The following is an 18,262-nucleotide window of genomic DNA, read 5'->3' as shown; positions in this document are numbered from 1 at the left end:
GAATGCACATGTCGAACCTCGAGGCGGATGGCCTACAAAAGTAGAAGACCACGTCAGGCACTTCATTAGGACCATAGTGTTCTTAATAAAGTGCTCAGTGAGTGTAAAAATTGGAACTTAGACTTGATATGAATGGTGTAAAAAAATGTTTGCAATATTGAATATTCTAGTGTTTAATCACATCGGGATGCATTTGGTCACAGCAAACTTGGTGTGAACAGTGATGGGAAGCCTCACCCCAATGCCAAAGTCCCAGCTCAGGCCTTTCGGCTGCATGGGCTTCACTCCCAGCCTGTGGCACACAGTTCCTGAACTCTCTGTTGGATAACCTGGAACTTTATCAGCAATTATCCAAACCTGAACAAATTTAAACAACATCACAACCACTATTTATTGCATACAAGTAGTGGTTATTACTTGTATTTACATACACTTACAAAGGCTCCCTTTGTTATATTTAAGGGATAATGGAAAGTATGCGAAGTAATGTGGTCAATGAACCTGGAGCTACTTCATGCAGTTATAGAAAATGAATCACTCTTGGAATGTGTGTGAACCAATCAGAATTGAGTTCAACATAATTAACCAAATCTTTTTAGCCAACCAAGTCTTTTAAAGTATCACAAACAGTCAATCCATTAGTTTGTTTGTTCTCCAAATGTTCACTGGTGTCATTTAGAAGTGAAAGATTTCAGACCTGGTCCAGCGGTCCAACAGACACCTTACACACATTACTGGAAATGAGCTCCCATGCAGAACCCTGAGGATAACTGGGTGTCAAACCCTGTCTGTACCACAGATTACCTGTGCAAACAGGAGAGAGAACGGCTTAAGATGCAGTATTATGTGATTCACGTAGAACTCAAAATGAGAAAAACTCTCAGTCTCACTGTTTTCATCCACGGCATAAACTGAGGTCCTGCCCACAGACACCTGTTTAAGGGTCTGCCTCGGTGGAGAGGGGATGTGGTACCAGCACTCCCCTGAGAAAAGAAATGAATGAACTGATAAATAATAATGGGTGCCTTTGTATCTCATTAACATGTAAATGTGTAAATAATCACTTCAATAAAAAAAAGATGCCAGGTTGATGCCCTTTTTATAAACACATCAACAAAAAAAGTTTATTTTTCCTTTCTTCAAGCTGTGTTCCTTGTTTAAATGTCAACCCTCTTACCATCATAAGTATTCCTTATTATAATAATGTACTATTCAATATATACAGTATATATATATATATACAGTACTGTGCAAAAGTTTTAGGCACTTGTGAAAAATGTTACATAGTGAGGATGTCTTCAAAAATAATGAAATAAATAGTTTTCATTTATCACTTAATGTCATACAAAGTCCAGTAAACATAAAAAAGCTAAATCAATATTTGGTGTGACCACCATTGACTTTAAAACAGCATCAATTCTCCAGGAACACCTGGACACAGTTTTTCTTGGTTGTTGGCAGATAGGATGTTCCAAGCTTCTTGGAGAATTCACCACAGTTCTTCTATCTATTTAGTCTGTCTCAATTGCTTCTGTCTCTTTATGTAATCTCAGACTGACACGATGTTCAGTGGGGGGCTTTGTGGGGACCATGACATCTGTTGCAGGGCTCCCTGTTCTTCTATTCTAATCTTTTCTATTTGCAAATGTAATGTTTGTGAGTCTAACATTTATATTTCCTATTGACACACTAAAGCTGAAGATATAAATAACCATCTTAAGACAAATGCTTTTGTGAAACATCTTATGTGAGAAGACTTTTGCACAGGACTGTATATATATATATATATGTTTATGTATATACATTTTTTTTATCACTTTATTTTTACTACATATTATTTGTTAAGTGTGTCAAAAGGGGATGATCTTAAATTGTATAAGAGACAGGATAATTCACATAGAAATATCAGCATTATATTCTTTCTAATTAGCACTTTGTAGTGTCATCAACCTTGAGCACAAGTACAGAAAACATTTAATTGAACTGTAAAACTGTCGAACCAAAATTGACCAAAACTTTGAAGCTCAAAAAAGCATATAAAGGCAGCATAAAGGTAATCCATAAGACTCAAGTAGTTAAATCCATATTATCAGAAGTGATATGATAGGTGTGGGTGAGAAACAGATCAATATTTAAGTCCTTTTTTACTATAAATTCTCCTCCTGCCCCAGTAGGTGACGATATGCATGAAGAATGCGAACTGACATATACAAAAGAAGAATGGAAAGTGAAAGTGGAGATTTATAGTAAAAAAGGACTTAAGTATTGATCTGTTTCTCACCCACACCTATCATATCACTTCTAAAGATATGGATTAAACCACTGGAGTCTTATGGATTACTTTTATGCTGACTTTATGTGATTTTTGGAGCTTCAAAGTTCTGGTGCATTGTATGGACCTACAGAGCTGAAATATTATTTTAAAAATCTTCATTTGTGTTCAGCAGAACAAATGAGAATCATCAATGAAAACAATTGGAGTAGTAAAAGTAAAATGTTCGGACGCATTGAGAACTGGGGTGTAAAATGTGCTGAGGAGTCATGAATATAGTGTCAAAATGGCAAAAAAATGTAATGGTCCCAAATGTAGGCTTAATTTTCTTTGTGCAAATTGCAATTTGCAATTTTATAATTTTGTTATTGTGGGGTTAAATATGACCAGGACATTTTCTTGACAGGTTTCATGGGAATCACCCTAGCATGCTTAGCCAATAAAAAACAGCTGTATTTCACATATAGTAGAATGTAAAATTGCTAGAGGAAATCACTTCATCAGTCAGAGTTTCCATCAGGATTGTTTTGTGGTCTCACCGGCTGGGTTGTGGGCAGACACAGAGCCCCGGTAGAAGACAGCACCGTCTCTGCCGATGGCCCACACCTGGTGGCCTCCTCCTATGCAAATGGACTTGAAGGGCTGGTCTGTCCCCACATGGAGCCAGGAGTTGCCCTGTGGTTTCAAGCTCTGGTTAGAGAACCTTCCTGCACACCAGCTCAATATGAGAACATTTATTTTTACATGTAAATGTTTGATTTTCATGGGAACATCAGCCAATTTGCATGTCACCAGCCAACACCATTACAATTTAATGGATTGAACAAAATGGAAAAAAAAACTGATTCTATCTACATTTTACTTCTATAATAATAACCAGAAAAAAAATGAATATTTGATGTATAACATGGGACTTTTAACTAAGCCAGAAATTCACTGGGGCTCTTACTTGCAATAACAGATATTTGGCTCAGTTAAAATGTTTTATATTTAATTATTTACCAAATTAACCTTTTTATAGCCCATATTCACCAGATGAGGTTTTTTATTATTATTCACAAGATATGTAGAGACACAATTATGCTGATGGGGCATGTTTCCATTTAGTCATTTTTTTTTTTTTTTTTTTTTTTGCATGCCCTCAATTTTATTTAGAACACTAAAACCACAAAAAAAACAAAAACAAAAAAAACTAAAAAAACTAAAGTGATTAAGAGAAAATAAAAGTATGGATGAACATTGTCAATGATGTCAGATTTAGGGTGCTTTCACACTGGCAGTTTAGTCGGAAACAGAGCACGGTTCGCATGAAAAGTTGGTAATGTGAAAGCTGTTTTGCGGACCATGGTACCGAACCCGAGACTACCTGTAGGAGGTGGTCTGAGCTCGGTTGCAGTGGAACTGTAGCGTGGTCTGCATGAGTGAGAAAGCAACATGTACTCATGTCCGCACTTGTTCAGGAACTAAAATGACTTGCGCATACGTTTTTGCAGATTTAAGCACGATAACATCATCAGTTGCACAAAAACAAACACACACACGTGCATCATGAGTGGCAGGGAAACGTTGTGGGACACAGAAAAGGTGAGGTGCCTTTTAAATATGTGCGTGAGTGAGCGTGCAACCAGCTGTGTCCTCAAAAATGATGCATCAGATATAGTCGCCTTCTCCTGGACATGTACAATTGCTGAATTACGGCATGCGACACACAGAGGCGCAAGTGTCGTTCACTCTAGTGTGCATTATGACGCAAAATTAAGAATAAAGCAAATGGGGGGCCTGGGTAGCTCAGCGAGTATTGACGCTGACTACCACCCCTGGAGTCGCGAGTTCGAATGACTCCAGACAGGCCACCTAAGTAACCAAATTGACCCGGTTGCTAGGGAGGGTAGAGTCACATGGGGTAACCTCCTTGTGATCGCGATTAGTGGTTCTTGCTCTAAATGGGGTGCGTGATAAGTTGTGCGTGGATCACGGAGAGTAGCATGAGCCTCCACATGCGGAGTCTCCACGGTGTCATGCACAACAAGCCACGTGTTAAGATGCGCGGATTGACTGTCTCAGAAGTGGAGGCAACTTAGACTTGTCCTTCACTACCTGGATTGAGGTGGGTAACCGTGTCACCACGAGGACCTATTAAGTAGTGGGAATTGGGCATTCCAAATTGGGAGAAAAAGAGGATAAAAATTATAAAAAAAGAAAGTATAAAAAATATAGTGACCCGTGTCGTGTTTTCCATCATGTGCACGTTTGTGATGATGCAAGTTGATGACAGAAAAGCACTGGGGTTCGACAGAAGCATACGCGAGTCTGAAACCAGACCAACGCTCCGGTGGGCAACGGAAACAATCGCACTCGGATTCGGACCGCAGCAAACGTGCCCAGTGTGAAAACCACCTTTGATACAGCAAATCCCCACCAGGTGTCAGTGATTGTTTTTATTTTACCTCTAGAAGCCGCTGTTATACTGTAGAACCAATGAGTTCTAACTGTACAATCCTCCAGCGCCAGCCACAGAAGAGCTATTGTCAAATATGGGCATAGATTTTTGACGATAACCGATAGTTTAAAAAAGCAACTATCGGCACAGATTAATCGGTAAAAAACGATATATTGGTCTACCTCTAGTACTGAGGTTTGTTACCGCCACGTTAATGCAAGAATGCACGAACTTGACCACGTGTTGACAATGTGTTGGCCAAGTGCTCACGTGTAATTCTGCGAACGTGTACCATCTGTGTGCATGTACTTGCAAAAAGTTTCTGTGATGGAGTTGAAATACTATAGCATTTCAGGGTTAAGGCGTGGTTATATTTAACTTTGCACTTCAAAATTCCGTGGGCAAAGAAGATGTGGGGGGACGTTTGGGTTTGCAAGGGGAAATTCTTTGCCACCGGAAGTCCATTGCACGGATTGCCATTGAAATGACTGTATTTCGCCAGCGGAATATCGCCATGCGAAGGTAAATGTGATCACGCCTTTAGCATAAAGGATGGTGACTATTAATGGGGTCACACGCTGGAGGAGAAGTGCCATTTCTCACCTACTCTTTTATGAATACGAATGATTCTGACATATTACTTCCTTTGTATACTGTTTTTGGCATACCATATAGTGGGGAAGTATGCATAATCGGACGCAGCCAATTCACCTTCTAGCCTAAAGTCAATAATGTACCGGTATGTCCCTTGATAATGATTTTCAAAGGTTTTTGTTTTGGGAGTTTAATGGAAACTGAAATTCTGCTCAGTGGCTCAGCAGAATTTTGAGCAGCCCTCGAAGTTGTAGCTGGGAATGGCGGACGCGGTATGCCTTCCACCTGCTACATCCGGTGTTCGACCTCCTTTAGTTTTTTGTAAGGCTACATCTTTACATAAATTTTTAGGATTGAGAATTTGCAGTTTAAGAATCTGTGATTGAAAAAGCCATATTGGTTGAACTCTAATCTGAATATTAGGAGTAGTGGGGCCGCATTCCCCTTTGGTGGTCTTTGTACTTTGGGCCATATAAAAATGGTACTGTTTTGCTGAGACTATTGACTATTGTAATTTTGTGTGTAAGGAAGGACAGAAACATGGTTTGGCCCTCACAGCTGGATTGTCGGTGGTGACTCCCAGACGGCACAGAACATCTCCCTTTACACTGATGGCCCACAGAGGCACCTGCTCCAGACTGCACTGAGCCAGACACGGAAGAATGGTGATGTCATTCAGAGGGATTGGTGGGACCTTCTGCCAAGGTCCAGTCAGGTTGATCTTACACTTCCTGTGATGAAGAAAACTTTCTTTCAATAATTGTTCAACATCCTTTTCTATATAGGGGTGCTTCTAAACTAGGACATAAGACATACACTTGGATTTAAACTGTTTTAACACACATGAAAAAGTACTGTGAACTGCCTTTGTTAAAAATTTTATTGTATTGTTAAAGATCCGGTGTGTTCAAAAGCAGCACAAATGTAAACTAACCTAGCCCATCGTCTGCACCGCACAAAGTCCTTCACTGTCTTATAACCGTGAAAAGTCCTGTATGATGAAGACATAAAGAAATATGTCTTGGGAAAATACGTAGACTATGGCCACAATTTTATAAATATAGTTACATACACAGAGAAATCTGCAGCATACTGCCAGCCCTCTTTATCTGTCCCTCCACGGACACTGTAGTCTACGGCCCAATCAGATACCTGTGAGAGTGAGATTTTCTGTCATGAAACCAATTACAGCTGTTGATATTTATGAGAAAACAACTGTTCTACTGTATCATAAGGAAACTGCAAATGTCCAAATTTGAATACATAATAATAACCGGTAGACCCTTAATAACCAAAAAGTACTCTGACCAATAAAATACTACAGTTCATGATGTAAAAATTTTTTTTTGTTTGGTCATTCAACCCTTTTTATAAGCACCACAGCTCAATATGTTGGAACAAACATGCTAAGCACTAGGACAAATCTATGACTATTTAAAACATTATAAAATGTCAAATTCTGATTGGATAAGCCTCGTTCGAAGCCGTGGTCGACACCTGTCTCAAGATATATTGCTTAGTAACCATAAACAGCCTATAGTGGCTAATGAACTATATCACTTAGTGGAAGGTCCAAGCATGAAGAGCTTGATTTTATTTCCAATCTAAAATCGATCCGTCTATACAATTATTCTGCTATTTTGAATTTTACAAAAAAACTTATTTTTCTAACTCCTCCTAGGCCGTTTGTCCAATTCGCATGGAATTTGGCAAAAAATCATCTATGGGCCCTCATGGCCAAAATCTGTTCAAAGAACTATGATTTGTCAAAGAACTTCGGAGTTACAAGCCAATTAAATGTTTGGGCGTGGAAAAAATTCACTTATGGGCCAATATCTTCTGAAAACAAAGTACAAACTTAACAAAACTTGGTAAACTTCGACATGAAGACATTTTGAGGATGCACGCCAAATTTAATCCAATTCTGCCCATAAGGGGCGCTATAAAAACAAACAAACAAACTGTTTCATCAAGTTGGAATTTGACAGGCATCTTTTTTGGCTCAAGTGCAAACATATCCTTAAAACACTGATTGCAAAAATCAACAAAAATGGCCATCAGCAGCAAATTAAATTTCAGCAGCTAATAACTTCCATTGTGAACGTCTGATGATCATGAAATTTATTGTAAGAATCGGCAAGTGAGAAGGTGGCACTATATAAGCTAATTCATCTAAATAATGTAGTGATGCTCCTGACAAAATTTTATAAAAAGAAATTTGATTCATTTTATCGTTCAGAAGATATGAGCAGTACGTTTTTGGGTGTAGCCCATAATGACTAATTGGCCTGTATCTTGTGAGTGCAATAGCCAACCCTTTTTTTTTCTCCCCTTTTCTCCCCAATTTGGAATGCCCAATTCCCAATGTGCTCTAAGTCCTCGTGGTGGCATAGTGACTCGCCTCAATCCGGGTGGCGGAGGATGAATCTCAGTTGCATTCGCGGAGACATAGTGCATGTGGAGGCTCACGCTGTTCTCCGCGGCATCCACGCACAACTCACCACACGCCCCACCGAGAGCGAGAACCACATTATAGCGGCCACAAGGAGGTTACCCCATGTGACTCTACCCTCCCAAGCAACCGGGTCAATTTGGTTGCTTTGGAGACCTGGCTGGAGTCACTCAGCACGCCCTGGATTCGAACTCGCGACTCCAGGTGTGGTAGTCAGCGTCAATACCCGCTGAGCTACCCACGCCCCGCAATATCCAACCTTAACAAAACTTGGTTCACACGGATAACAGGACATTCTTAGGGCACATGCCAACTTTCATCAATTTCTGATGCTAGGAGAATACAGGATCACAGGATCCATTCTTTCAAATTTGGCTCTTTTGGTCATTTTCTCTTCACACATGCTTGGACCCCGATAATTGCTAGCGGCTATATTTATAGTTATTATTGATGATGAATGTAATCATTTATATTCTAAAGGCTTGAAAGAGCTTTGCTGTTCAGAGGTACTGTATGAAGCAATCTAATGCTAAAAGATCCAACAAGAAACTAAAAAAAGAACCAAAAACCTGGCATTACCCATGTCCATTGTGGTGAGGGAAGGCTGGTGCTCTCTTTGGTGCACTCTTTGAGACCAGAGGAATCACTCCACATGTAGCGATCTGTTGGAAAACCCCTGAGATACACAGAGCAGAGACAGGACATTTGACAAAGTCACATTAAGGGACCATTCAGTTAATTTAAATACACTCACTTATCAGTGTATCCTGTCATCGGGTTCCACCGCTGGTTCTCATAGATGTAGACATTCCTGATGTCACTTACTGCCTGGTTAACATTTTCATTTCCTGAAATTAGAGAACTTTCAATGTCAAACAGATGAAGTGTTGTTGTTTGAAATATTTCACAACACTAGTACTGTACATTTAGAATAAAAGGAAATACTCTTTGGCAAGATTGGGAAGATGATTAACAACATGCTAGTCCAGACTGGTTTATCTTGGTAAGTGCTGGTCTAACTGCTGAATCAGCATAGCTGTACTCCTTATCAGCAAAACTTTGCTGGTAAAGCTGGTTCACCAAGGAAGCCTTGATGGTTAAAGTCAACATGAAATCAGAATTGTCCATGCCTATTAACTTAGAGGTCACCTTTACGTGTACTCCTAAAAGTTGACAAAATTACAGCCTGATCTCATGAAAATAACGTGACTGTGGCAACATTTTTGCAAACTGAAATTAAGTGGTTGATTACACGTATCGCTGCAGTCTTGAGGTGAAATGTCCATTGTTTTGTGCTTAAAACAAGTTAAAAGTTCTCCAAAAAGATGAGGTTTATAAGGTTAATGCTCTATGGAGTTTTAAATAAACAAAGACTACCTTCCTACCCTAAACCTTAAACCTAAACATAACTGAGAGTGTCATAAAAGCGAAAGCTAAAGCAACCACGCCATTTAGTGCTTCCATGACACTTTTGCCTCACATGCCAACTTGCGTGCTTTTCTGGACTGGTACCATGAAAACGTCTTTTCTGGACTCGTACCATGAAGACGTCTTCCATGTTCATACACTAACGCACTATCAGTTGAGCTACCATGCAACTTAGTGACACTGGAATAAGCTTGTAAATGTAGTTGATTACGTAATGCAAGTGTTAAACTATATTGTCTTTCATATTATGCGTTACTGTAAAAGTGTTTTGATGTCACAATATAACAGAGCTACAGAGCGAGTAAGTGTTTATGAACTAATAATCTGATGTTTTACTTGTGATTTGTGTTTTATTAGTGACGTTGTTGTAGTGCCTCTATATTTAATCAGGAAACTGCCGCTATATGTACAACAAGCTACATAAAATTAATTTTGCTAAAATTATGGCAACGTGATTCTATGAGACCTGGTTGCAAAATTTACTTTTAGCAGATACATTTACAATCTTTCTCTTTTAGGAAAACTATATATAAAATTATAGATTTTTTTCCTATAAAATGCTCTATAAAATGAGAATGTCACGTCCCCCAAAAACTACCATTTAATTGGGTCTTTGCAAGTTGAGGTAACCAGCACACCAGCATACAAAACACAAAATACAGCTGTGCACTGCAAAAAAACATTTTCTAAATGAGTATTTTTTTAGCTTCATCAGTAAATTACCTAAACATCATTAAAACCATATACATTTACTTTAGAAGCAAAATGATATAAGATATTAAGTCTTGCTTTCAGAGAAATCTAATAAAAAATCAACAAGAACAAAAAAACTGTCAAAATGGTAAGAAAAAAATCCTTGTTTTCCCAAGGACAAAGTTTTAAATATTTTTTTCTGTTTAGATATTTTAACTGGAAAACAAGACAAAACACTTTTTAAAATATTAGGGGGCCAAGCAGCGAAGCTGCTGGAACCCTATTGTAATTGTACTGATTTTCTTCTTTTTTTTTCCTGCCTTAAAAGTGTCTGGGTGTCAGAGACCATAAGTTGTGGAGACACCAAACTTGGCAGGATGATCCCAAATCCCCCTCACTACTCAGGCGCACAAATGCACACACATCTGACCCTAGGTGGCGCCATAATAAACACTTTTTTTTTTTTTTTTTTTTTAATGTTTTGGCTCATATCTCTGCAACTGTATGGGCTAGAATCGAGATTTGAGTCAAGCCCTACAAAATGTTTATCTCCGATTTCATTTCCATCTATAATTGTTCCTTATCTGTCACTCACTCGACGTTGTGTCGATGTAGTGACACTAGGGGTCACACTCGGGAGCCCGAGACACCTCTGGTCTTTGATAAAAGGCCAATGAAAATTGGCGAGTGGTATTTGCATGCCACTCCCCCGGACATACGTGTATAAAAGGAGCTGGTATGCAACCACTCATTCAGATTTTCTCTTCGGAGCCGAACGGTCATGCTCACTGAGCTGAATACTACTGTTCATTCACCTCTGCTGGATCTGACGGCGCATTTCAGTGGCTTCTCCCCCCTCTGCACTGGTGCACTGCAGAGAATGCCCCTGGGCACTTCGGCAGAAATAAAAGAGTATGTTTCTCTAAAAGAGTATATTTCTCTGAAAGAGCGGCACACACGGAACGTCTTTTTAAAGACGCGTCTTTTTAAAGATGCTTTTCCGATTGTGTGTTATTCCTGGTTGCGCTCGTTATCTCTCGCCTTCTGACGGTCACGATCACTGTCCTTTGTGTCTGGGCACTGCTCACGCGGAGACAGTGTTCGTGGATGGTCATGTTCTCATTGCGAGAATATGTCCATGGCAATGTTGCGGTCACGGCTCGCCTTCGTAAGAAAGCAAGCCACCCCAGAGGCTCCCGCCTCGGTCCTTTTACCCACGGGTATGAGGCCAGCGTGGCTAGCACTGGGGGCGATTTGGGGACCCCAATGGGACCGCCTCCGCCGGGTATCCCCCCGCGGACCTCCCATTCCCCAGCACGCTCGTCTGCCCCGATCGGGCTTCCGGATGAGTCTGCCGGCTCTATCACGCCGAGTTCGACCTCTTATTCGGAGCCCACGAAAGTGATGAACTCTTGAGTGCAGCATCGGAGAGCGGGCTCGTCCAGTCGGAAGCCTCAGCTGGGCTCCTCCCTTCGGGGTCGATCGCCCAGTCACAGGCTGATGCGGAGATGACGACATGCTTTCCCGGGCAGCCACGAGCGTCAGCTAGAGTGGAACTCACTGCTCTTCCCTGAACCCTCGCGGCTCGGTGATTGGTTCCTGGGCAGGCTGTTCCGGGGGTGGTCACAAGGAGCCAGGTAAGTGCTTCAATGTCCTTAGACTCAGCACGGCCACGACGTGGCGTGGCACCTCGAGCTCCGCCCCGCCGCGAGGCCCCACCTGCCGGTACGTCCGATGACGTTGTCCCTTTGGTCCCCCTTGCGTGGAACTTGGTCGCATGCCTTGCGCTTTCCAGTCCGTCGCGAGGGCTGGTCCGGACCGTCCGACTCGGCTGCGCGATTCACTTCACCGGGTGTCCGCCCAGGTTCAGCGGTGTCCACTTCACCTTGGTGAAGGACGAAAACGCTGCTACCTTGCGCGGAGATCGCTACCCTCCTACGGAAGGGCGCGATAGAACCTGTCCCTCCAGCCGAGATGAAGAAGGGGTTTTTCAACCGACGTGGCGTGGTAAGTCCTTAGGGAAGCACGACCTGATCATCAGGTTCTTAAGAGGCGCCAGGAGGCTGAATCCCTCCAGACCGCGCCTCGTTCCCTCATCGGACCTCTGTAGTTCTTCAGGGTCTACAAAGAGCCCCCTTTGAGCCTTTGCAGTCAGCCGAGCTTAAGGCACTCTCCTTGAAGACTGCCCTCCTGACTGCGCTCACTTCCATCAAGAGGGTAGGTGACCTGCAAGCGTTCTCTGTCAGCGAAACATGCCTGGAGTTCGGTCCAGGTTACTCTCACGTGATCCTGAGACCCTGACTGGGCTATGTGCCCAAGGTTCCCACCACCCCTTTAGGGACCAGGTGGTGAACCTGCAAGCGCTGCCCCAGGAGGAGGCAGACCCAGCCCTGTTGTCGCTGTGTCCAGTGCACGCTTTACGCATCTATTTGGATCGCACGCAGAGCTTTCTCTGAGAATCTCTGAGCAGCTCTTTGTCTGCTTTGGTGCACAGTGGAAAGGAAGCGCTGTCTCCAAGCAGAGGATCGCCCACTGGCTCATTGATGCCATAACTATGGCATATGTCGCCTAGGACATGCCGCCCCTGGTAGGGCTACCAGACCATTCTACAAGGGGTGTAGCGGCTCCCTGGGCCCTGGCCAGGGGTGCCTCTCTAACAGACATTTGCAGAGCAGCAGGCTGGGCAACACCCAACACCTGTGCAAGGTTCTACAACCTTCAGGTGGAACCAGTTTCGTCCCAGGTAGTGGCACGCAACACAAGCGGATAAGCCCGGGATTGCTGGCCGGGTGTATCGCTTGCACATAGCGCCTTCCACCTCCCTTGGAGCTTAAGACGTGCGCCATTAATTCCCAGTAGTGTTCACAAACTTTGTTCCCTGGTTGACTTCCTCCGAGCCCTGTGGCAGTCGAGTTTTCGGAGAGTACACGCGCTAACTAAGAGCCCTGTTCTGGGGTAGGTGCTCCGCATGTGGCGATTCCCTGAAAGGCTAACCCCATGCGATATATATCTTCCGCTATTTCGTTTCCCTGCTGGCAAACTGCGTCTTCCTTGGGCAGAACCCCTCTGCCCCAGTCTCCATGTTTGTAGTAACTCCTCCCCCATTGGGCAGGATCTACCTTGAAGGCTCTCCACATGGTTGGAAAGACCATGTGACGTATTCTTCCACTTAAATATCCCCCCCTCTCTTTGGGCGAGGTGTGGTCTCCGCGGTGTCTTCCCCTTGGGAGGGACACCCCCCGACTAGGCATGGCGGCCCAGTCGGATAATCCCCCTTCTTTTTTAGGGAGTGGAAAAAGAGAAGGGGAAAAGAGGCCACAACTGGGTTAAGCCTGTCTCTATCTTTGGGTAGTCGACTTGTCCCCAAAAAGGGCCGTTCGACACTCATAACTATGTTGGGGGAGGTTACATGTCGACTTGGTGCGCTGGCTATGAGGCACACAGCAGTCTGCCCACCACACACCACCAGTTCACGTAACACAGTTCAGCCAGTTGTGGCGTTTCGAATAGGGACCCCTAGTGTCACTACATCGACACAACATCGAGTGAGTGACAGATAGGGAACGTCATGGTTACTTGTGTAACCTCCGTTCCCTGATGGAGGGAACGAGACATTGTGTTCCTCCTGCCACAACGCTGAACTACCCGCTGAAATGGCTGGACCTTATATCGGCTCCTCAGCATAAAACCTGAATGAGTGGTTGCATACCAGCTCCTTTTATACCCGTATGTCCGGAGAAGTGGCATGCAAATACCACTCGCCAATTTTCATTGGCCTTTTATCAAAGACCAGAGGTGTCTCGGGCTCCCAAGAGTGACCCCTAGTGTCACTACATTGACACAACGTCTCGTTCCCTCCATCAGGGAACGGAGGTTACACAAGTAACCATGACGTTTTCTGCCAGGAAATTTGGTATTCATAATCTACAGACCCTCCTGACAGTTTTCAAAAGAATTACGATACGTCAAATCGTTCCAAAGATATTAACGATAAAATTCCTTCGGTTTAACGAGATTTGAGTAATTGATCAACATCTTACTCAATGCAAACTCCAAATGTAACCAAACTCAGTACACATAGTCAACAGGACATTTAGAAGATATCAGCTAGGTTTCGTACAATTCCACCCCCAGGGGCGCTAAAATTAATAAACTATGAAAACTTTGCAGCCGTTTGAGCGACAAAGTTCAAATTAAATATGAATCTTCTTTGGTTCAAATACTAACATATTCTTAAAAAATCGATTTGACATATTAACAAAAATGGCCGGCAACATCTAATCAAATTTCAGCACCTAATAACTCGTACTGCAAAAGGCTGAGGGTTATGGAAATTACTATACACAAGCAGGGTGTCAACCCGAAGCTGTATGTCAAATTTTGTGACAATTGGCCACACGGTGGCACTATAATTAGCTAATTCGCGTTTTTGCTCATAACTCTGGTACCGTATAGGCTACAATACACATTTGTAGCTTCTCTGAATCCACCAGTGCCCCACAATGATATGGTTACTTTTGAATTTCCATTTCTGCAAGACATTTTTTTTACAATTTCAATTTATTCGAAATAAAACTTGTTTCTCACAAAACTTGGTATATCATCTACAGACCCTCCTACAGACAAAAAATTATCAAAAGAATTTTGATTCGTCGAATCATTCCAAAGTTAGAAGCAAATATGTTTTGGGCGTGGCCTATAATGACTAATTGGCCTGTATCTTGTGTGCAATTTTCAAACGTAACAAAATTTGTACGCATGGACAAGAGAACACATGTAGGTAACATGCAGAGTTTCATTCATTTTTGATGCTAAGGGGCGGTATAAATTACTTTTTTGCAACTGTGCTCAAAGCAGGTGAAATGTCACACCAAAATAGCTTCCACAGGATCTTTTCTGTCAAATGTTATTAATTTGCTCATCTCGCCATATGTGCTTAGCCCCCGATAATAGTCGCTTGTGGCTAAATACGTATATATATATATATATATATATATATATATATATATATATATATATATATATATATATATATTCTTTTTTTTGCAGTGTGCTAGTCTTTTCAGCAAGGCCAGGACAAGATGTTGGAAGCATTTTTGTTAGTAAGAGGAATATGGTTAGCTATAGGGTGCAAAAACAACAGCTTTACCCAGAGCTGAGTCTTCCCTGCAGCCTCCTGTGTAGACCCAGGCTGTGTGATCATGACCGATGCCCCACACCACACCCAGACTGTTAGATTCCACACAGAGCAGGTGACCCGGAACCTGACGCCAAAACCTGAGCCCACCAGCAAGCACGAGTACAGACACTCAATCACAGACGCTCATGATGCATACCAAGCCAACAGAAAATACATGACAGCAACATTACAATGCAATGGCATCAATGACCAAACACATGAAACTTTTAGACAGATGGCTCCAAAGAAACAAAAATCAAATTCATTAGGCAGATTTTTGTGGACATGCAAGCCTTCATGGAAGGCGCGCTTCAGATGCAAAGGCTGTTCTAAAAGGCAGGCAGCAACATTATTATGAAAACATTTGTGTTTGTAATATTTTCAACATAAAAGGCAATAAAACATTTAATAGTTAATATTAAGCCAAAAAAACAACAACAACATAATGAGTAATTATATTTAATTATGCTTATGAGCGGAGTTTCAATTGAACCATTATATTTTACAAGTTAACTAACCTATAACTTTAATGCTGCCATTAATTTTGCATTGTTAGATTACCTTCTACACATTAAAATGTCAAAATACAATACAAATAATAATATTAACAATGTTAATCATAATAACTCACTTTCTTTTGACTAAACAATGGTGCTAAAAGTGTTCATTTGCACCTCCTGGCGGTGATTTTGCGAACAAGTCTCACGTGTGAGAATTTAACATTTTAAACCCGTGATAATCGCCGCGATATAAAGCCTCATTCTGGTTGGATACCTACTGTATGTATTTTGCAGAGAAAAGGTGCATTCAGATATTGACAAACTCTTAACAGATCAATATAATCCTTTGTGTTATAGTGTATTTCTGCGACAAATTTTGGGAGAGGAATATAAATATGAAAACTGATTGTACTTTTACTGTATATCCACACCTAAGATATGGTACAATATACATCAGTGAGCCAAAACATTATGACCACCTGCCTAATATGCTGTTGGTCCTCCGCATGCCGCCAAAACAGCGCCGACCTGCCAAGGCATGGACTCTACAAGACCCCTAAAGGTGTCCTGTGGTATCTGGCACCAAGACATTAGCAGCAGATCCTTCAAGTCCTGTACACTGCGAGGTAAGGGCACCATGGAACGGACTTGTTGGTCCAGCACATGCCACAGATGCTCAATCGGATTGAGATCTGGGGAATTTTGAGGCCAGGGCAACACCTTGAACTCTTCATCATGTTTCTCAAACCATTCCACAACAATGTGTGCAGTGTGGCAGGGTGCATTATCCTGATGAAAGAGGCCACTGCCATCAAGGAATACCATTGCCATGAAGGGGTGTACCTGGTCTGCAACGACGTTTAGGTAGGTGGCACAAGTCAAATTTACGTCCACATGAATGACCGGACCCAGGGTTTCCCAGCAGAACATTGCCCAGAGCATCACACTCCCTCCACTGGCGTGTCATCTTCCCACAGTGCATCCTGATGCCATAACTTCCCCAGGTAAACTGCGGACAGTTACATGGCCATCCAAGTGATGTAAAAGAAAATGGGACTCATCGGACCAGGCAATCACATTCCACTGCTCCAAGGTCCAGTTCAGACATTTGTGTGCCCATTGTAGGTGCTTTTGATGGTGGACAGGGGTCATCATGGGCACTCTGACCTGTCTGCGGCTATGCAGCCCCATATGCAGCCGGGTGCGATGCACTGTGTGTTGTGACACATTCCTCCTGTAACCATCATTAAAATTTTCTGTGACTTGTGCCACAGTAGACCTTCTATCGGTTCGGACCAGACAGGATAGCCTTTGTTGCCCTAGCGTATCGATGAGCCTTGGGCGCCCAACACCCTGTCGCCGGTTTGTGGTTTGTCCCTCCTCAGACCACTGTCGGTAGGTACTCACCACTGCTGACCAGAAGCACCCCACAAGCCTTGCCGTTTCAGAGATATTCAGACCCAGTCTTCTGGCCATAACAATTTGGCTTTTGTCAAAGTCTCTCAGGTCTTTACTCCTGCCCATTTCTCCTGCATTCAACACGTTGACTACGAGAACTGACTGTTCGCTTACCATCTAATCTACCCAGAACATGACATGTGGCCTTGTTAGGAGATGATAAATGTTATTCACTTCACCTGTGAGTGGTCATAATGTTTTGGCTCATCGGTGTATATACTGTATATGGTCAAAGTTTTAGGGAAAAAACATACAAATTGTGAAATATTTTCAGATATTTATATACTGTATTTATTTTATAATCTATTTAATATATTTCATTTAGTAATCAAATGTATCGGTACAACAGTTCAATCTGATTAAAAAACGGGTGATTTTACTAAATATTTGTTGCCTATTTGCTGCCTATGTAGACAGTAGCTCACAAGGTTTTGGAAAAGTGAGAGACAGCAAGAGGTTGATGTTCTTACATCTGATCAGAGGGTAAATATTGTGCTGGAGCCTCCAGGCTGGGTAGTGGTTCATGGACCATGATATCACCTTTAGATGTCACAGCCCACAGTGCCTGTTTGGATATATGGTCTCCAAGACCCCTGGATTCACAGCATGACTCATTCAACAAAGACAACTGCAGCACAGAGAAATGTCTCATTAGATATATCAAAGCAACAACAATTAACTAAATTAATAAAATATTTCTGCTGTTGAAATGATCTGCTATGTAAACACTGTATATTAGGGCTTCACTTGCAGCCAAGAAACTTCAGCCCTTTGCAATTCATTAATGATGTTGCCTATACTACAGGCAGTAGTATACTACACATATTATACTGTAAGTACTAGATGCATCAATCACATCTAAAAATTAATCAATGTCATTAAATTACATAGAAAAATCGAAAAATTGCAAATGGGTTAAAAAAAAAAAAAAAGAGCCCCATATCGCCCCATTTAAGAGCCCCATATCGCTGGGATTTAACCAAATAGGGCCTTAAAAATTAAGATACAAAAGGAAAGTTTGTTCTGAACCAGAATGTGAAAGATATTAAGATATCTTTAATACTTCTTTATAGGCGCTCCAACTTTGGAAAAACAACATAATAAAATTATTTTTTCCCATTTTTGGACTCACAACTTTGGTGTATAATGCAACAAGGGATGCTGATTTTAATAATATAGATTTCATAATCTCTGTGTAAAATAATAATATAATGATGCTGCCACCTTTCTAGAGTTATTTTTTACG

The 18,262-nt window shown here is 41.9% G+C and overlaps 1 protein-coding gene across 2 annotated transcripts in view; it reads right to left on the bottom strand.

The window, feature by feature from the left end:
• LOC127451152 (tectonin beta-propeller repeat-containing protein 1-like) overlaps positions 1 to 18,262 on the bottom strand; it is a 40,914-nt gene that overhangs the window by 1,469 nt on the left and 21,183 nt on the right. For both annotated transcript variants that reach the window (XM_051715620.1, XM_051715621.1), the window contains exons 14-24: positions 17,487 to 17,644; positions 15,029 to 15,156; positions 8,513 to 8,606; positions 8,338 to 8,434; positions 6,379 to 6,458; positions 6,241 to 6,297; positions 5,863 to 6,037; positions 2,812 to 2,947; positions 891 to 983; positions 698 to 804; positions 238 to 357 (exon numbers count right to left, since the gene is read on the bottom strand). In XM_051715620.1, coding sequence (XP_051571580.1) covers positions 238 to 357; positions 698 to 804; positions 891 to 983; positions 2,812 to 2,947; positions 5,863 to 6,037; positions 6,241 to 6,297; positions 6,379 to 6,458; positions 8,338 to 8,434; positions 8,513 to 8,606; positions 15,029 to 15,156; positions 17,487 to 17,644 — 1,245 coding nt within the window. The remainder of the gene's footprint in view (positions 1 to 237; positions 358 to 697; positions 805 to 890; positions 984 to 2,811; positions 2,948 to 5,862; positions 6,038 to 6,240; positions 6,298 to 6,378; positions 6,459 to 8,337; positions 8,435 to 8,512; positions 8,607 to 15,028; positions 15,157 to 17,486; positions 17,645 to 18,262) is intronic.

Source organism: Myxocyprinus asiaticus, chromosome 14, assembly GCF_019703515.2.
Source record: "Myxocyprinus asiaticus isolate MX2 ecotype Aquarium Trade chromosome 14, UBuf_Myxa_2, whole genome shotgun sequence".
Lineage (NCBI taxonomy): Eukaryota > Metazoa > Chordata > Actinopteri > Cypriniformes > Catostomidae > Myxocyprinus > Myxocyprinus asiaticus.
Note: the sequence above shows the minus strand (reverse complement) of the source record. Positions and strands in the feature narration are given on the sequence as shown.